Raw genomic sequence first — 21,477 nt, 5'->3', positions numbered from 1 at the left:
TCTTCTTCCCCTGTTTTCTTTAAGTACTTTTTTCCTCCAAGTCCAAACTTATGTTCACTTATTTTTTTAAGTTTGTTGCGGTGCAAGTGCAGCTGCACAAACAAACGTAGAGCTGAGTGCTGCTGATGTGATTGGCAGTAAGGAGGAGTAAGCCTGGTACAAGCTGATCAGGTGTGAGGAGGCATCAGTTTTTGGCGATGTGTGACTGTTGATTTAAATCAAAACAGCATTTTTTTTTGGGTGCACAGACATACCAAAACTATTGTACATTTGCCATTTTTTATATATAGCGTATAGGGCCTATGTCAACAGTCATGCTGATTTGAAAGAAATATACATTTCCTTATATTGTTCACTACTACATACATACAATATGACTTAACTTTGACTCATGATGTCATTGTTTCTCATAGGCAATGGTTAGAAAGAAATAGCTACACTTTATAAATAAAACTGGTAGAAAGGGGGTAATCTTTCTTGCCTTACACTTTTGTGTGCATCAGTGAGTACAGTATGTGGATGCCAGCTAACTAATTAACAAAGTGATTGTGCCACAGCAATCACATGGTGTGCTTTTATCTCTTGGAATATGTGACAAACTAAAACAAATGCCATATGAAGCCAATTTTGTTTAGTTTGCCTGGATACTGGGCCCTCGTAAATCCAAAAGCAAACTCCATGGGGGCTTTATATTGTCTTTATTAGTAAAACAGACAGAAAATTCAATCAAATAATCAAATAATAATATTAGCAGCTGACAGACATATTTTCAATGTTGATTTTCAGTATATTCGATATAACAATAATATTAATAATAATGCAATAAAGTCGAATAATATTTAATAATGAATATAAAAATGAATATTTTTAAAGCTTCTCCTCCCTGTTCACCCTTTGGGATTTCTTAGAATCAAGCTACTGTTCTTCCACTTGCACCTTTTTTAATGAATTCAGGAATGTCAGAGACAAACAGTACTGATTCTGCTGTGCTTCAGAGAGAGTTTCTGTTGTTTAAAAATGCCAGGGTTTGCTGAAGTGGTACATAGTTTATATTTTTGCCGTAAAAAGTATATAAACTTTACTGTCAAAGAATTCTAATGATGGACTAAATGTGATGCAGGTTAGATTGCCCAGCGTGGCTTTAAAGCCTACACAATTTACTTATCAAGATGGAACCCTGGTTTTCTTGATGTTGGAATTTTAGTTAATCTGTCTGAAAATGTCTCTGTGGGTATGTGGTATTAATTTGTCAGGCCGTTCATGTGATCAGTCTGCCGGAGGAGAATGAGTGAATAGTTGAAGGCTTATTATACAACATATATCAGCAAAAAAGTGCAGATGCTGCTTGGGTAAACAAAAAAAAACACCTTTTTCTTCTGAAAACATCTGACTGGAAGGGAACTGCCACTTGGGCTCTCAGTTTCACAAATTGAACACAAGAGCAGATAATGAAGGTAGTGACAGGAACAGTCTAAAGTAATGAAGATTGAGCCACAGACACCAGGACGTAAACAATTACTAATCAAACACTTGCTATATTACACCCTGTGTGACAGGTGTTCTCCACGAGGGGCAACAGCAAACAGAATATTACGTATATACAGTCAGCATTGCAAGCATGAACTTTAATTACATAAGAAAGAAACCCCCTCTTGAGTTACAAGTCATTTTGTTTGTCACTTTTCTAAAAATTAATTATATATAATCATATATTATAATCAATAATTTTGAAAAGTTGAACATAAAGAATATTGATAGAGGAACTGAACAACACTACTGCAAAAATGCACTGCAACTTAATGTTCAGTAACAGATTTCCTTCCATTTTATTTTTTGTTCCTACATCTTGTGTTGATACAGAACAGCACAAATGCCTCAGGGGGGATGATCTGCTTTTGACTTCAGTAATATGTAACATATGATGCAGAACTATTTCACTCCACTGGATCTAAAACTGGATACCATTATCTTGTACGGCTTTGAATCAGTGACACAGTTCACCGTTGTATTAGATAAAATATAAAACAACTGTCAGACTCTCACTGAATGTCTTTTTGGCACAAAACAAACAAGTGATGTCAAATCTGCCCATTTGTCGAGATCTCTTTTGAAATATTCTCTGCATGTCTTATGCCACTGACAGTTGCTCAGTTACACTGTGATGCACTGCATTGCAATGAGATGCATTGTTTGGTGGTGGCAGATGGTACAGCAAAACAGGTGGGACTCAGTTCAATAAAATGATGAGGGTGGAAGTTATGCATAGGCTTTGGCAGGGCATTGACAATCACATAGTATAGGTGATAGTGGCACACTGAATATTTAGTTTTAGCAGATGGGTTGCCTTCTTTTAAGACTGTGATGTTGGCATTGTGTGTCTTTCTGTCATGCTGTATTATTTGCTGGGCTTTGATTCACTTCTTTGTGCTCTACTTTGCTACATACTGTGTGGACTTTGTTGTTTTTCTTTTTTTGTCATTTTGTTGGGCTTCGTTGGGCCATGAAGCCATCGAAAACTCTGTTTTCATGCCATATTTTTAACATTTTGATTAGCAAAATGCTGTGAAAGTGCAAAAAAGTATTTACAAAATTAGTCTGAAACCACCATATTTCCTACAGAGAAGCTGCTGCAGCTATTAGATTGAGGCTGAGGATATTCTGTGTTTCCTTTTGCCAACAACTTTTTGGTATTTCCCAGGAGCTGAATACCGTGTATTTTTTTGGACAACAAACCTCCATTGTTGTCCAAAAACTCTATTGTTGTCAGTGATACACCATGTTTCAAAGTTTTGTCCTTTCCTCAAACATAGGCAGTTCGATTTGATGCTAGATTTATGCCACACACAGCGCCCTAAATACTAAACAATGCAGTAAATTAATCCATGGAAGCATCATTTACTTCTGTTTTGCTAAAATCCAAATATGTTTATACATTCAAATAAAACGGGATTTGTGACTTTACCGATTAAAAATTTGTTGTTGGGAAAAAGAAAAGCCATTTACTGCAGTGGCTTCAGTGAAATGCCTGCATCAGTTATTGTTTTTATGTAAATTCAAGTGAATCTCACCTGCTGCTGCTCTGGTAGCTTTTTACTTTCTGGAGCTGATTCTTCCGTCTGATTCTGGAAGCAGTCACCCCCGGTCTATAGGAGGAGAGGGAAAATATCTCAGCGCAGTGTAGAGAATACACGCTGGGAAGTTGCGTCAGCTCCCCAACCGTGTGTGTATTCAAGGGGAACATAAGACGAATAGATTCATATCACTGACAATAACGTGCCCTTTTCATTTTCTCAAAAAAGCTGCAAGACGTTTTATTAACTACTTCTACCATCATAGAATCAATCAAAACAACTTTCTCTTTGGATTTATGACAGTAATCAAAACCAAAATTCTAATTCAAAAATCTTAACACTGATATTTGTTTAAGCTATTTAATAACAAAAAATTGTATAACATTTGCCGAAGCTGATGAAGATCTGCTGCTTTGCTTTACTCAGTTTTTACAGTATTATGTGGAACTGACTACCACTGGGTTTTGGCTGCTTGCCGGAAAAAACAAACTATTCCTGGATGTCACCTCCGGCTCTCAGAACCTAAGATGAGCATTTGTCACCATTTTCTGACATTCTATAGACTAAACAATCAGTCATGAAACACTAAATCAATACTGGGATGATCATTAGTTGTAGCCCGACAGGATGTGTCTTTCTTTAAGAGAACAGTACGTATGACTACTAGCAATGTCAGTCATTGAACTGCTTTGATATCATTTAAGCTCGTCGCTGCACATATGTCTAAAAGGAAGGAAGAGCACCAAAGTTTTTTTTATTTAAAATTCTCTAATCTCATATAGTCAGTCTGAATTATATTAGAAAGTTTGTGGACTGTGAATTTTCTGTTTCTGAAAAAAGTTGACTTAACATAAAACTTTTTTGTGGAAAATTATCTTATAATAAATATTTAGGATTGCCAGTTCATTTGAAGGGGGAATTAGAATTAGTTGTTCCAAACAATGGGAGGAAATGTATTTATTTAAAGCAGACCCAGATTTAGAAAACAAGTTATTGATGCTAACCAGGCTGGAAAAGGTTACAAAAGATTTTCTTTACAGTTTGGACTTCACCAGTTTACTGTCAGAAAACATTTCAAACCAATGTTTTCCTGGCCAGGAGCAGTTAGCCAACATAAATCGCACTACCAGAACTGGTGTAATAGTGCTGGAGGTCACAAGAAACTTCTGGGCTAATATGCACGGGACATCTCCTGCAGTGGCTTTTAGTGACCAGTACAGGCACAGGTTCAAATACTTTAGCTATATACAAATATTAAAAATTGAATTATTGCCAAAAAAAATTAAATAGTTTTTGTCTTATAGGGGTCCATTAATTTGGTTTTGCGACTTGCATGTAAATCTGAGGTCGTATTTATGAAGAAATAGAGACACTTCTAACCATCGCTGTATATATTTTAACACTGTTGCTGTTCACAAGATTATTTTGGTTTATTTAAATGGTCTGCACTTATATAGCGCTTTTCTACCTATTGGCACTCAAAGCGCTTTACACTGCTTCTTATTCACCCATTCATACTCACAACCACACACTCATTCACACTGGCCAACACTCACCAGGAGCAGCTAAGTTGGGGTTCAGTGTCTTGCTCAAGGACACTTCGACATGTGACCGGAGGAGCCAGAACCAACAACTGCGAGATTGGTGGACAACCGCTCTACCTTCCTGCGCCACAGTCGCCCCAGATGTTTAACCAGATGTCGGACCAGTGATAAATGAAGGATGCGTCCTAGCTCCATGACACAATCTCAAGCCTAATGCGTTTTGTATGAAATATGTGTTTATAACTAAGCATGTACTGTGTGTTTGGATAGCAAAACATTTGTTAGAGTGGAACAAGCTTATCACCTTTATATTTAAGCTGAAGCTCAGACTGCAAGCGGCCACATACACACTGATACAAGCTGCCTCTCATTTCCTCCCTGTGTACAGGGAGTGGATGACGGAGGGACATGTGGCGAAGTTCATGAGCAAACACAATACAATCTTAGATTCAAATATGTCTATATCAGTCTATTTCTCACTTGTGTTGCAGGATTTTTACAACCCAACCAAAATAATGAAATCAATTACGGGACACCAGTGAAGATTGTTGTTGGCACAAATTGATTGAGGAACAATCTCTGTGACACAGTTTCGACACAAGGTAATTTCGTCCCTGGGTGGCATCCCTCCATAGTCACCTGTGTACCAGTGGTCGATTGACTTAAATTTGTAATAGCTCTTGATAGCCCCTTGTCAAAATCCTTTTGGAATTTATTCACTTCCCCTCCTTTCTTCAAATCCTCTTCCTTTTGATAGGGTTGGCGATGCTTATTCAGAGCCTCCCCAATAACTAACTGCTCACGGTCACCTGGTTCTTAGAGAAGCAAGTCTGTGTCTATAGGGTACCAAAGTCTTTCATAAAAAATCTGAATAGGAGAGGTCAGTGACTGCCTCTCTCTTTCCTCTTTTATATAACTGCTTTCAAAGTGTCAGTGAGGCACTAAGCTCCCTCAAATGTCAAATTTTCCAATGAAGCTCCTGAGTGCAAAATTATGTTTGCACTGGGAAGGTGCAGTAGTGATTGAAAGGCTCTTCAACGTGAGCTTAAAAAGGAAAACATTTTGCATTTTTACTCAATAAATAACTGGATTACAAATTAAACATTATGTTTTGGAGATGAGATGAGTGCAATTTTCTCCTCAAAATATGTTTGTATGTAACACAAAAACAGAATCATATTTGAATAGGATGTCATTTTTAGGAGACAGGGCTGTAATGTACCATAGGATATGATATAATCTCATAATAATATACATAAAATCCTTATTCAAAAACTTAAAGTAGATAAAAATCATTAAATGCAACTAAAAAATGCATCATTGAGCTAAAACTAGCTGCAGCATAAAGGTTTCCAGTTAATAAACCTAATGAAGAGACTTTGAGTAAAATGGTTTGTTTGGTTTCTGATAAGGAACTTGAGCATAAATTCAGTGAATAGATGAACCTTGTGGATATGAGCCCTCAGGTCACATAGGCCATTACACTTTAATTAGTCCTGAAACTCACCTTTTCCATCTGGCACTCTTTAACTCCATCATTCTCTCTCCTCATTACTCCAGTGTTCATGGGTGATTTACTTGTTGTGACAATTCTCTGAACTTTAGAGATATCCTGTAGGAAAAACGAGAGTATTTCACCTTGGGGTTAAAAAAAAAACGTGCAGTAATGGCTTGTTGGTGTTGCAGGGTCTCTTGGTTTCTTGAAAAAGACTCAGTTGTGAGCCTACCAATACAAATGTTTATTTATACTTGTTCATATAAATAAATAGGTTTATTTATTTGTAGAAATTAAATTATGTCTTGAATATACTTCATAACAGGCAGCAGGAAGTGCAAAAGAGAAAGTGCTGACAAACTAAAAAGAGAATTATTGAAATGCCATAGCTCGGAGGTGAATCTAGTAATATTCAACATAACATATCGAATACTGGGATCAAAAGCTTTTCTTAGGAATTAATATTTCTGCCAAAAGTTTTTTTAATTTCAGCTACTGCAGTTAAAAGCCAAACTCCATATGACACTCCCCCAGTTTCTTAAAATAACACACAAAATACATACATTAGCGTACGTTCAAAATAAGCTTAAAAACAGTCAAAATGGTTCCCATGTAAAGCTAATATAACTACTTTGATTAGGAATTTACATTTTGTCAGCTCTAAACAAGTCTTTCCAAGCAAACTAGCAGCTCTGTGAGGCTGTCCGTAAGCACAACATAGGCTTAAACCTACATGCTTATGTCAGCATGGAAACATACTGATGATTACTAACATGCTGAGCAGTCAACATGTTAAGCAAGTATGATGTTTGGCATGTTCACCATCTTACTTCCGGCATGTTAACATAATTTTATAGCACTAAATATAAAGAGCATCTGAGGCTGGAAGACATTTCTTTAGCTGTTGTCAGTACAGTTCATCCTGAAAGAGACACCTCAAAATGTTACAGAAATCCATAAAATATAATTTAACTTGACTTGCCTTCAAAGTCAGACAATTAAGTTGGAAATATCTATTATTATTGATTTTTAAATACATATTTTTAGAAAGTGCAAATTAACAGTTGTGTGTTAACTGACTTGGAGGTCCTAATAAATGGCTGACATTCATCATGCAACTGAGGTGTGTGAATACATGCACTGATCACTTCTGAGTGAGAAGAAATTCTGAATTCTGAATAGAAGCTTTACTACTGTGAGCACTTTTTACGATGAACAATGATGTCGTGGTGAAGTGACCCACTGCAAAAACAACCAAAGCAAAGTCAACATAGTGGGAGGAAAACAAGATGGACAGTCGAAGATGAAAAGGTTCTCTCTGGAGGTAGTACAGCAATCTATATCAACACCACCAAAAATAATATCAGTATGAAAAAACATGACTCTTGCAAGGTTGATGCTGTAGTGTAACAAAGGCTCTATCTTAGGCGAGCACACACGCACACACACACACACACAATCAATTTCAAAAGGATTGCATGTTAGGCTTCAGTCAAATTTTTTTTTCCTATCACACAGTAGACGTCAATCGCTTACCAATTAATTTTTGTTATCACAAGTTCAAATTTAGAGCCTGTTCTTCATATTTCTAACCTATGGTATGACATGTTTTTCATATACAGTATTCCATACAGTAAATATTATATATTCCAAAGGTATTATTTAAGCAGGGTTAATTGATTATTTTTGACACTGATGGCATTTGGGTTAAAATTAAAAGAAGGATGTCAGTTCTTGTTATTTGTAATGTTATTTACACTTAGTTAAGATAAGTTTTGATCTATGTTTATGTCAAAGTACTGGTATCAGATACTGTAGTTTTAAGTTAAAGGAAAATAAATAAAAATTTGTATGTAAAATGTTATATTTGTTTGCATATCCCTGGTGTACAGCAACTTTTCTCCCTTTAATCTCTTCAGCAGGTGAAATACTTACACGCTCAGTTGGGTTAAGGTCTGGTGATTGACAGTCTATGACCTATAGTCTATATCTTCCATTTTTTCCCTGTGATGAAGTTGTAGAGTTGACAGCATGGTTTGGATCATCCTCTCGCTGCATGATGAAGCTCCCCCCAAATAGTTTTGATGCATTTCTCTTTCAATTGGCATCAAAATAGTTTTGTACGCTTCTGAATTAATTCTACTGCTAACATGAGATAAATCATTAATGAGGATCAGTGAGTCTGTTCCAGAAGCAGCTCTGCAAGCACAAACCACGGAACCCTGTACTTCACAGAGGAGCTTTCATGATGTGGATCATGAGTATTTTTACTGCACATTTTGGCCTTTTCATCCCTTTGGTAGATGTTAATTTTGGTCTCATCAGTCTACACTCAACACTTTTGTGACTAACTTCTGCACTTTTTTTAGAAGTTCAAACCTGGCTTTCTGATTCCTATTGCCGATAAGCTGTTTGCATCTTGTGGTGTGACCTCTGTACTTCTGACCATGAAGTTTTCTTCAAATGCTGGATGGTAATACCATACCTTTTTCCTTGCCTTATGGAGGTTGTTGGTGATTTTACTATTCTCTTTTTGTTTTTTGTTATCACAAATTTCAAAAGGTTTTTGGATCAGCTGCTGTTTTCATTGGCTGACCTGTTCAGTGTATGTTGCTCAGTATACCAGTGATTTCGTTGTTTTCCAGTACAGTCCAAATGGTTGTTTTGGCTATGCCCAATATTTGTGCAATTCCTTTGACTGTTTTTTTCCCCTCTTTTCTTAGACTCGTGCTTTTCTCCTAATGGCAGCTCTCTGGACTTCACCTTGATTTGTGCAGGTAAAAACCCAAGGCTATATCCAACAGTAATCATTTAAGGCTGATTATAGTTTGAAAATCAATTTCACAGGGCACATCTGGTTAACAAGAAACATCTGTCAGTCACATGTTGCAATCATTTAGCTAAATCATTTATTTATTTATTTTTTGTTGATTTAAAAATCTAGATGTTAAATCCCAGGGAAAAAAGCTACAATTTTGAATTTTTGTCACATACTGATCCTTGAATCTTAAACTGAGAAGTCTTCAGTGTACAGCAAACTGAAATGAAATGGCCTTGCTGTTCTCATACTTCATAAAAAAACTGTAGTACCTTCCTTAACTGGGTCAAAAATGGTCTCTTGAGAGCATAAAGTAAGATGGTTGCAAGATGAACACAAGCAATCTTAACTTGTCACTGTCAAACCTTTTTCTTTCTTTGGCAGCTGAAGCATCATCTTTTTACACAGATTCAGTAAAATATGATGTAGTTGTGGAAGTGACCACGATACATTTCATGCATTATTCTCCAAGTTTTGACAACATTGATCTCAATCTGAAAATTTTCTGTGTAAAATATAGAAGAAGAAACAAACATTTAACATGTCTTTGTCTCTATAGGTTAGTGATTTTCTAAACTTGAAATTCCTTAAACTTTTTAAATTTTTATTATCACCAGAATTAACATTGTTGTTAATTGTATAAAATATGACATAATGGAGAAAATGTGACATAATAGGCTAATGGGGTTTCCTTCTTTAATATCTAAGTAATTTAATGGAAAACGAGCTTTAGTATAAGCCAACATTTAAATGGACTGTAGTAAAGTTTCTCACATTTGTGATCCAACTGATAAATATCTCTAAGCTAGTTTTTTTGCATCGTCAACCACCTACTATCTCCTCCTTGCATGGCAGAGATAAATATCCCATCGATAGACAAGGAAACAATCATAAAAGTAAATAGTAAGTGCTGAGAGCAGAGCAATGAAATGCCTGATTTCTCCTCCGGCACTGTGCTCCAAGCATCTAAGACATCATCTCCCATTACTTTGATGAAAATTGCATGCTATCGGACCACGAGACTTGGCTCTATCCCTAGGTCTGTTAAATATGAAGTAACTTCCACTCCAATCTTGCTGATCTCTGCATCCTCACACTAATGAATCTTTCACCAGCATGAAGAGCTGTGTGTGTGTGTGTGTGTTTGTGAGGCAAGGCCTGTGAGAGTGTTATCTGTGGCATCAGAGTTTAAGGTCCATTATGTTAACTCAGACTAAGAGTGTGAAACCCAGAGTGGTGTCAGTGAGTTCTTGAACAAACATCCCTGCACTTACCCACTTTGGATTTCAAATACACAAAGCAGATTTTAGTCTAAATGTGCTCATGTAACTCAAATGTACGTGTTATCACCTAGTGAGTGGATAAAGGCTCTCTCCATATGGTGAAAGCGTTTTTCTCTTCTACAGTACATTCGTAGTAGTGCTGTTGTACCCTCCTCTGTGCAAAAATAATTGTCTTTTAATTAGTAACAATTACTAACAGGCTGCTACTGTGGAACACAAGAAAAATCAGCTTTAAACAGAATTGGAATGACAAATGAAATGAGTGAAATTACTAAATTCTATCCTTGTTTTTATGTTAAAAAAAGGTAAATTGATGCCACACTAAAGAGTGGTTTTGAATCAATTCCTGTGTGCATTAAAATAAACAAAGGGAAGACCATTTCTGACCAGCAGTCCAAATTACAGCTGGATGATGAGCACAGCAGGACACTGGAAATGTGCTTTAAACACTAACTGCACTTTTGATGATATTTTAAAATGTGCAGCCATAAACTTTACAGAATACAATTTGTAAAGGAATATAGCAGTGTGAAAAGAATCGGCTATAGACTGTGGCTATATTTGATAAATAAATATGACAACATTATTTGCCCAAACAGCCTGCTGGGGGACACAGGGTAACGTAGGCTGTTAGGAAAGATTAAAAAAATTAAAAACGGGCCATATCATTCTCAAAGAGACCTTCTTATTGTTTGCCATCTATTGTCAGAAAAGTCCTACTAAATGCATATAGAATATATATTACTTATACTACAATGTCCGGTTCAAACCTCGACAAAGGGAAATAGGATGAAAGATGTAATAATGCTGGCGAATGTCATGCTGTTAATGAGTGGTCATCAAACAGCTATGTTCTTGACATTTGCCTCTCTGTTAGTGTATTGTTACCTCACTTCTCAGTTGTAGGCTGTTTGCCTCTTTTTATGCACAGTAAGTGTTATTGTGTGTTGTTTCTTTGCCGCTTAATTTGAAATAAATTTGGCAGTGATTTAAATGGGATTTGACCCACCTTTGCATGCACAGGCAGAGTGGACAGATGGAGCAACCCAGTAATCTTTACAGTGAGGGTGCCCTCAGATTTATCAGACAGCCCGTCAAAAGGTACAGCAGCTACAGGAGATAATGGAGCTCAAAAGTGGAGTGCTGCTATTTGTATGCTAATGGTCTGGGAAGTAATAATCGCATTAGCATAAGAAATCAACTCGCACCTACCCTGAGTTTCCTTTACTTGTCTTTTAATTTATAAGGTGCTTATTTGGCTCATGTGCTTGCATTTATTTTTGGCTTTCAGTGTTGAAATCAAGTTCATGGGGAAATACACACTTGTTACAATGAGATCGTTCAACATCAGAGTTTAAAAGTGCACAGAGAATGTCAATTACAGAATGGTGTTTTGTATGATGGCACAGCGGAGGGACAGTGCTGACAATGATGGGAATATCTGCACTGAAGCATGATAAGAAATAAAGAACACTTTAAAAAAAAATACCTAAGTGGCATGTCGGATCTTATATTCACTCGCTGCCTTGTGACTGCCTTGAGGAGAGAAAAGCTTCTCAAAGACAGAACTGTTCACCAAAATCATGGCAAATAAAGCACAATAGTGCTGTGGCCGACTTGATGATTTCAAAGTGACTGCAGCAACTGCTTTTCAGAAATCAGAACTAGCACAATCTCTGATTGAGGTTGACATGGCTGCGTGGTATAAGGAAAAATAACCACAGGCACTATGAGGTATATTTTGTAGAAACAGAACTGGTGAATACTCTATATTTTTCTGCATTTTTTTAAAATAATGTAGCAAATACTACAAAAAATACTATAAGTACTATTTTGAATCAGAGAGTATTGTTTTTTTTTAGCAAAACACACTGAATGGTGCGACCTTGACACTTAACCGAAGTCATAAAACATCAAAGTGCTTCACTAGCAAAACAAGAAGCACAGGAGATGATGTCTCCTTTTTTTTTTTTTTTTTAAATTGAATCCTCTTGACAGTCACACTTTTTTATACTCCTAAAACGGATTAAAACCTGAATCTTTAGTTGAGTCTAATGTGACCTTGACTTTGAGAGGCTCCAAACAAAGACCGTGTGACACTTAATAATTTCATGAAGAACAAATTTAAGTCCAACATACCAAAACTCCATAATGCCCTAAAGTAACTGAGCTTTACCTTAAAAGCTACGGCTCCATAGAATATAAAGACTGACATATATAACTTAGATTGATGCTTGATTCTGAACAACCCATGCAGTCATGTTTGACCATCTGTATATTTGCCAGTAATTAGTTCCTGGGCTATTTGTCTCTGGAGAGTGATGCTTAGGGCATCAGATTGACAAATAGCCACTTGAAAAGGAGTTAATAACCGACTAACACTTACATTCAAATTGCACAGAGTGCATTTTGTGCGCTCTGATGTGCAGTGAGGTGAATATCTTGGCATGCAGTTATATTCCGTGACGTCACCAAGCTGGTCATTACAGTGTGAAATGAATTTCAATTAGAAAGTTTTTACACAAAGAGGATAGCAAAAAACAGGAGCCCGCTTTATCTTATCTGCAAAGTCAGAGAGAAAATTATACTCCAGCATTACGGAGGCAAATCCCAAATCCAACTTGTGTTCCATTTTCACTTCACAAACAAACTTATCTGATTTTCATCGTGAGAGGCTGTAACTGCTATGTTTAAACTGGGGTCACTGTCATGAAATTGATTATATATTGTTTGTCAGTGCTACAGGCCTTTTCACTTCTCACACTTGGACATGTGCAAGCAGGAAAACCACAGGTGTAATTCAGAAAATTAGGGCTGCACTCCCTTTGGCACTTCTGTTTTGCATGCTGGCTCTCTGACATGGGCTACTGACACCCTTATATGCCATAGAGCCATTATTAATGTTATTCAATAGACCTAGGCTTTTCTGCTATGGCAGGTCAAAATGTTAGATGTGAAAAATGCCTATTGGTCAGGCTAATAGTAAAATCAAAGGGTTGTAGAACAGCAGTTTGTATTTAGTATTGTTTATTCAATGTCAGTTTGTATGGAGCTACTTTGGAAAATATGTAGAAAACAATGCAATTATCTATGATTACCGCAATGTATTCACATAACATAATGGGCCTCATGAAAAGAACATTTATGTTTTTGATTATTAGCATATTAAAACCCCCTAGTGTTTCAATATAAGGCAGCCAGTTTGTTTGTGGGAAAGTTTCGGTCACAAAAATGTCATATAAGAATAAAAAGGTGAATTTCAAAATCATTTCACTCTGTCATATATCAGCAAACTAAAACATAGCAACGTTGACAATCAGATAGTTGTTGCATCAGAAGATCCAAAACAATCAGAAAATGTTGCCATTTATTTTATTTGATCTGACCAATCAGAGAAGAGAAGCAATTTCAATTGGTAATAATGTAAACCTCACTTATTTTAATTTCATAACAAAAAGTACCTGAAGCTAGAATGAACGAAAGCTGTTCAAAGGCTGAGACATTGAAGGCTGGACAGTGCAGAGAAGATTATTTACCTTCAACTATTAATTATAGAGTATAAGGTGCACTCTGTAACTTTAAGACTTTAACAAAAATTGGTGAATTCAGAGTTGAATTTGAGAATAGTGATAGTAATATTAGGTGTTGTCTTCTCTGCTGTATTTATTTATTTTGTGTTCATTTCAACTTCAACATTAGTGATGACAAGGTAGAATAAGCAAAGGTCATGACCTTGTTGCAACAGATGGTAAAATGAACTACAACGCTAAGTAGCGGTTGCCTCTAAATACTTAAAAATATAAATATGCTGCCTAATAGCCTTGGGATTAGAAAAACCATTAGATCATGAAAAACAGTTTCATATTTACTGAAGCTAATTATGTGCTTGGCAGTATGCATACGTTTATAGGATAGGTAATTTATAGGAACTTGAATGGATTAATTAGTGTACCATTGGTGGATTTTGAGCCATTTGAGAACAAAGAAATGTAGACTAGTGTAAGACTGACAGTAATGGAAATTTAAACCATTTACATCAAACCATTTACAAAAGCCCGTTACTTCACAAGAAACAATTAAAACACTTCGCACCGTTTAAATAGAAGATATCAATTCTGATCTTTAAGGTTTCTCTGCTGTGTGCACACTTACATCCTATAGTGGGGCATTCTGTGAGCTCAAGGACATGATAAACTCATCTCTAGCAGAAATACTGTACGGTAGATTGAGTGTATCACTCAACCGATTCATTAAATATAAAAATGATTGGATTTTTAAAACACCAAAGCCTGCCTTTTGATACACGTTAAATCCGATGGAACTGCCTTGAGTACTGAATTACCTTGGCATGTGGCTGCTGAAAGGTGACTCTGGAGCTGTTGATGAGTGATGAGTATCTGAACAAGTGGGTGGGGGAAGTGGGAAATCTGTGACTGCTGCTGGGCTGGTTGTGCAGAACAGCTGAGAAGCAGATGTGAACTGTGTCCTTCAGTGCCTTCAACTGAGACTCCTGTCCCCAAACAGGATTACACACAAAAAAGACTTTTGAATCCCTCCATGCCTCCTTCCATCCACATGAGAAATTTGCTTAAGCATTAAAGCCATGGGAGGCCGGCTTTAAAGTGACTTTAGAACAGCTGGGTGGCATCGTTAGGCAAGACATGCAACAGAACTCACCTAGCTAATAAAAGTGAAGTAATGACGCAGAAGATCATTTACATTTGATAAATAATAATTATGGACATAATGATTGGCCTAATTATTTTACAACAGGCTGTGATGTCAATAACCCAGAGCTGAGCACCAGAAATATCTGTTTTACTAATCAGTACTTTTCTTTCTGCGCATTTTTAACTTACCTAACTTGCCCCCAGTGACAGTACGTCAATAACTACATATAAATCATATTTTACCGGATAAAGCTGCTGTATATTCAATCTGCTAATTACAGAAAAACCATCATCAGTAACCAGATATTTACCATGAAACCCTTATTGTGGGATTTTAAGTTAAAAATATGATCAATACTCCACTCTTTAGTATTACGTCATGTCATTTCAGTTGATCACGATCAGCTAAAAGTTAAACAATCCATTGTACAAATAATGACATTTATTAAAGTATAATAATTCTAACACATTTTGCCCTGTTATTCACCTTATCCAGTGCAGTCTTCTCCAGTTCTTCCTTGGCTATAGTTAACTTGTGCTCCAAATCCATTAGCTGCTGGCCCTGCAGAGAGACATGACTTTTGAATCACCTTTGAATCTTTGTTCTGTGCACAAAGAGAGAGAAATAAAAACAAATTTCTCGGCCCCTTCATCAACTTCAGAATTATCAATAACATAAATCAATACAGTAGCACAATGCACTGGGGCTCCTCTTTATTATATTGCTCATCTGTGACACAAATAATCAAGCACTAAATCTTATAAATTATATGCCTTTAGCACTTAAAAGATCCACTGTGTCTTGGTACAGGAGAGTATTGGGGTCTCATATGCTTTCATATTCATAGATTTATTATATTGCTAAATGCTTTCTTAGATGTAAATACTAAAATGACTTGTTGAATAATGTCTCTGGTCGATTTCATGGAACACAGAAAAGTGCAGAATCCACTGGGTTCAAGGATTGAGATAAGAATAAGTCCAAAGCCACACTGGAAAAGTCAGAAGATGGGTTTAATGATGATAGTTATGTAGGCAGACCCCTGGAAACCATGAAACTTATTGATGAGCTTTTCCAAGGTGCTGAGCAACACACACACACACACACACGCAAGCATAGCACATACACACGCGCACACACACATACACACAGCCAAGGCATTTTATCTGCAAATAAGCCCATATAACTCCATACAAGGACCAGGAGAGCTCCCTCTCGGAAGCATTTTACTATTAATAAATTCATCAGCAAGCAGACAAGAAAGTCGTTTTGGTATAATTTGCATGCAGTCTGTGTAAAAACCAGCCTTGGCGCTGGACTTAAGCCATGAACTTTTATTAGGTGTCTTTTACTGGCCTCTAAAAATGATGAACTGCATGGGCTTACATTCTGAAACAGCCAAAGACAGACAGCCCAACAAACACCATCCACAGTCTCTGTACAAAAAATGCAACAGTTTTCAGAGATGGGGCGATGAGGCTAAGTGGTGGCTTTTCTTGAGTTATGTGGTACCTTGGTAAGTTTGGTAACACAGTGGCTTGACATGTTCACTGGTTTCTGCCACCAAAGTAGTAATTTCCATGATGAATAGGTCTGTCACTTTTCTCACTCAGTAGGGCAGCTGAAATGATGTTTAAGTTTTGCCTGACAGATGAGTCATGTAGTGAAGTCAAGGACAGGGCAGCATTCACTGGTTTGGCATTTCAAAGAAGCCAAAGCATCTGAACTTTCTCTCAGAAGGTGCTTTTACATTTACAGGGAGCTTGAATCAATTGCACAAAGTCATCTTTAGCTGTCGGGCTGTGCTGGAGGGGGAATCCAGAGGTAATAAAGTTTGAGGAAGAGTTGTTTAATCATGGACACAAAGGTGAGTAGATTTGATCTCAGATGGCAAATAAAAGGCATAAGCATTCTCTGATATATATTTGAATTATTATTAACATAAAAGAAACAGATAAAAAAATATTTTAAGAGTCCAATTTCAAAGACATTGGAAAGAATTATTAGAAATGAGAAATTAAATTCCTGACAGTGGACATTATAATATGATGTTAGAGTTTGTAAAAAAAAACTAACTTAGAGTTTGTTTGTTTAACAGAACACACACACACACACACACACACACACACACACACACACACACACACACACACACACACACACACACACACACACACACACACACACACACACACAAAATGCTGCACTTTCAGAGGCCTGGAAGGTTTTAGGATATGCTTTATGTGTTCAAAAGAAATATTAGAAAACAACACCAAGTGCTGGGCTTAAGAAAGTGTAGAGCCTGGGTTGGCTTACAAACACAGAAATAGGCAGTCAGCTCCTACAGTAGTTTATCTTCTAAAAGAAGATGAAGACTGTGTCTGTTTGTATGTAGCATTACAGTAGAGAGCCATTACATCCATTACACAGAGCATCATCAGCAAATAGTCCTCTGAGGACTGCAGGCGCATGGCCGCTGACCCAGAAATGCTGACTTTCAGGGTTAGTGGATCCAAGTTTAAAGCTCCATATTTCTGTGCTGAGTCCATTATAGAGGTGTGGGGTCACCAAGGTACAAGCCACTCTGCTAGATGAGGCATGCAACTACATCAAGCCGTCATTTTTCTTTACTGTCTCTTTTTCTAAGCTGGAGGAGAAACCGCTTTAGGGGTAAATTTAAAAGTGGACTGACACAGAGAAGAAGATGTGAAGGCTTGAATACAGCTCCTCTGCCAAAAACATTGTCTCATAGGAAAATGCAGGGAAGGCACTATCAGTTTCTGTGAGGTTTTAAATGTTATGGCTGAGCAAATGCAGGAAAACCCGTCTCTGTATGTTTACAGTTTAGCACTGGGGCTGCATGGTTTAGATTCACAGAGAGTCGGGAGTCTCTTTTAAGTTGTCCTTAAAACTCGGAGGGTTATCGAAGCAAAAGTATCCAGGGAAGAATCTACTAACAACACTGGCTTGTTTCCTGTTACTTGAAATATGGCATGTCCTCACTTTTCGTGTTTCACAGTTGTTTCTCTTTCGTAGCCATGCCTGTAAATTCTCAAAAAGATGAAATAAATAGCATGATCAAATAAGGGATGACTTGAGGGTTTTGGATTTTGTTCCATCTCCAGCTTGTGTTGTTTGTGCACAGTGACATTGTCCCGCGAAATGCACTTTGATATGAACAGCAGCTGTCATAACCAATTCAATTGCCACCCGGTCAAGGTGCCTTGACTGACATCCCCTCTGTGAGGCTGATGATATTTCTGTATCTTGAGTGAGACTTCTCTACTTCGTTCTCCCTCATCCCCCACTGGGCATGTGAGCACAGCATATGGGGAATACAGATTGTTTTCAGGAGTAGCCAGGGGGATCAGGAGGGTCAAACGTACATGATGAATTTCCATCTGACCTTTTTAATCTATGCTTCCCAAAAGATTGTTTTACAAAACAGTCAGCGGTACCAAATTAGCCTCATTCTTCTGTAACAGCATTTCACCATCATATTGTACGTTAAAGCCTCGTGTGAAATGTTTGGTGACATTGAGCAATAATTTTGTTTTGTGCAAGTGACTGAAGCAATTTAGAGACACAACTTACAAGCAGTGACATCAAGCAAACTATGGAATGGATCTATCACTCACGGGCTAGAAACGAACAAGGAACATATAGAGATAATATATACAGACACTGGGATAAAAGCACAAAGTCTAGGAGGCCTGAGACCTTTTTTATTCATTTATGTCTGACATAGATTTAGCAATGACAGTCTAAAGGATCAAAACATACATTTAAGAAATGGCATTACAGGGCATTGCTGCAGAAATGTCGACTGACATTTCAACACTGCAAACAAGGCCTGAAAGGTCAGCCCATGTACCGTAAATGCCAATAAATATTACGTGAGCACTCAAATCTTAGAACATTTAGTCCTTGGAATACAAGGGGCAGTGGGGTATGTATGGGTGGGCAACAATATAGAACAGTTTTCTTTTTGCTGTTGTTTATATTTTGCCTGCTGAGGATGTGTGTGAGAAGGACACAAATTTCTGGTGCCCTCCATTGGCTTTTGACCAAAATATAGCGATACATAGCAACATCTGTAATTTCTGTCATGAAGACTCTCATACAGTATATGATATAAGCTGTTATTCTGAATCTGTGAGGTTTAGTCAAATAATGAGGACCCAAAAATGGCCAGACACAAATCGCTCAGTGTATGAAAGATTTAATGGGGATAAAGTTGACAAACAGGCAATAGGATGAATGTGGTTTGAGAGCTTGCAGGGATTCCTCCGGCTCACTAGATGGCACAGTAGCCCAGATCTACACAGGAGGTAAAGGTGATTTTCCAATGGATTTAATTTAGAAGTAGTTTAATGAGGATATGAGGCTTTATTGTTTACAAGGTATCACAGCGCTGGGCCTGTAAGGTGTGTCTTCGTTTCTCAAGTAGGAGGGGGAGGAGAATGGTGGAATAACCAGACATTAACAAGGTCCAAATCAAAACATCAAAGAGTTTAACAGAATTCAAATCTCAATTTCCAGAAATATACTTGTCAAAAAATCAGAAGGTAAATAGAGAACAGTCTGGAACGGGGTTCCAGACTGTTTATAGTTCCAATTGTGGGCATACTCAACTCGGACCACTCTCTTTGCCCACGTTACTGAGTCCTAAGCGCACAATAACCGGAATCCCGTTTCCAGTTCCTGGTTGAGGAGTTCTGATTGACCATTGGATTATGGATGGAACCCGGAGGACAAACTGACTGTGACCCCTAGTAGGCAACAGAATTTGGCTGTAAATTGGGGACCCTGGTCTGAGACAATGTGACGGGGAAGGCCATGAAATCAGAAGAACTGAGTTAGAAGAAGCTCAGCCATTTCCTTCGCTATTGGGAGCTTGGTAATTGGGATAAAATGGGCCATTTTTGAGAAACGGTCCCCCACTGTCAGGATGGTGGTGTTGCCTACAGAGGCAGGAAATGCAGTGACGAAGTCCAAAGAATGAGTGACCATGGATGCTGGGGAATAGAAAGGGGATATACAAGTCTTCTTTGAGGATGTCTGGGGGGTCTTAGCTTGGGCGCATTCAGGGCAGGCAGAAACAAAGTCCTTGACATCTTTACCTAAGGAGGGCCACCAGAAGTGTTGTTTTAGCATGAAGCGGCTTCAGGCTATACCAGGGTGGCAAGATAGTTGGGTGGAACAGTGGGTTGAAGATTTTCAGGCACAAAAAGACAGCCAGACTTCTTGTTCAATGTCCTAAGACAATGTGGGAAGGCGGGCAGTAGCAGGCAGATTAAAGTCAGGAGTATCATTCTCTTCGTGGGGTCAAATTGTCTGGAAGGTGCTTATTTTTTTTTCTATTTTTAGACCCGGGATAATAGGAGAGTGTAACTTTAAAACATCAAAAAAAAAAACAAAAAAAAAAAACAACAACAACAAAAAAACAAGCCCACCTGGTTAGTCTGGGATTTAGGCATTTGGCAGTTCATAAATACTCTACATTCTTGTGACCGGTCAGGACAATGAAGGGAATTTTGGCCCCCTCCAGCTAGTAATTTACAGATACCAATATCATAGTTTCTCTCAGTAGGAAACAAGAGACGAGAGAAGAAAGCACAGGGGTGAGTCTTATTATCAAGCCAGGATGTTTGTGATAGGACAGCCCCCACTCCTATATTTGATGCATCGACCTCCACAATGTTAGTGTCAGGTAAGATCAAAATGGGTGCTGAAGTGAATAGGTCCTTAAGGGTTGTGACAGCCTGCTCTGCCTCTTGTGTCCAGACAAACTTGGATTTATCTGACATGACTTGATGGAGTGGGGCTGCAATGGAGCTGTAACCCAAGATAAACCTCCTTTAATTGTTTGCAAAACCTCGGAACCTTTGTAATTGTTTTCCGGAATTGGGCAGTTCTTAACTGCTTCCACCTTGCCCAGATCCATAGAAATGTTGTTCATGGATAGAACAAAGCCCAGAAAGGACACTGTGGTGGCATTAAACTCACACTTCTCTGCTTTAACATGGAGCTGATTCTGGAGGAGGCGTTGGAGAACTGCTCGCACGTACTGGATATGTTCGGTCTTAGAGTGGGAGAAGATCAAAATATCATCAAGATAAACAAACACAAACTTGTTCAGCAAATCTTCCAGAACATCATTTTGGAAGATGGAACCAGGACGACATCAGAGCTAGATGACCTCCCTCTGTGTAGGCATTCTCCATGTGTTTTTTCAAAAGGGGAATACTGACGGGGAGAAAGACAGCAGGACAGAAAATAATAGTGGGTGGAGAAGAGCTGTGATGAGTCAGTGGGAAGAAGCTCAGCCTCACAGTATCCAAATTTATTCACAGTGTCCAAAAACCCAAGCCCACAGAATTAATCAAAAACATCCAGAGTGATTCAGAATACCAATCCAATAATCCAAGAAAATAACAAGGTCCAAATCCAAACATCAAAGATTTTAAGAGAATCCAAATCTCAATTTCCAGAAGTATTCTAGTCAGAAGGCAAATAGAGGCAAGGGTTTCCAATGAGGGCCAGAGGCAGAGTTCAGAGTTAAGGGGAACAGGGATTTAGGCAGTCAAATCAA

At 37.8% G+C, this 21,477-nt stretch overlaps 1 protein-coding gene across 3 annotated transcripts in view; it reads right to left on the bottom strand.

Annotated features, from left to right (window-relative positions):
- luzp2 (leucine zipper protein 2) overlaps positions 1–21,477 on the bottom strand; it is a 135,501-nt gene that overhangs the window by 2,529 nt on the left and 111,495 nt on the right. For 2 of the 3 annotated variants that reach the window (XM_067495655.1, XM_067495654.1), the window contains 4 exons: positions 15,369–15,443; positions 14,554–14,721; positions 6,123–6,227; positions 3,069–3,143 (listed from right to left, as the gene is read on the bottom strand). In XM_067495655.1, the coding sequence (XP_067351756.1) occupies positions 3,069–3,143; positions 6,123–6,227; positions 14,554–14,721; positions 15,369–15,443 (423 nt within the window). The remainder of the gene's footprint in view (positions 1–3,068; positions 3,144–6,122; positions 6,228–14,553; positions 14,722–15,368; positions 15,444–21,477) is intronic. The other variant, XM_067495656.1, reaches the window with a different exon arrangement.

Source organism: Channa argus, chromosome 2, assembly GCF_033026475.1.
Source record: "Channa argus isolate prfri chromosome 2, Channa argus male v1.0, whole genome shotgun sequence".
NCBI lineage: Eukaryota > Metazoa > Chordata > Actinopteri > Anabantiformes > Channidae > Channa > Channa argus.
This window is presented reverse-complemented; position numbering and strand designations above follow the sequence as displayed.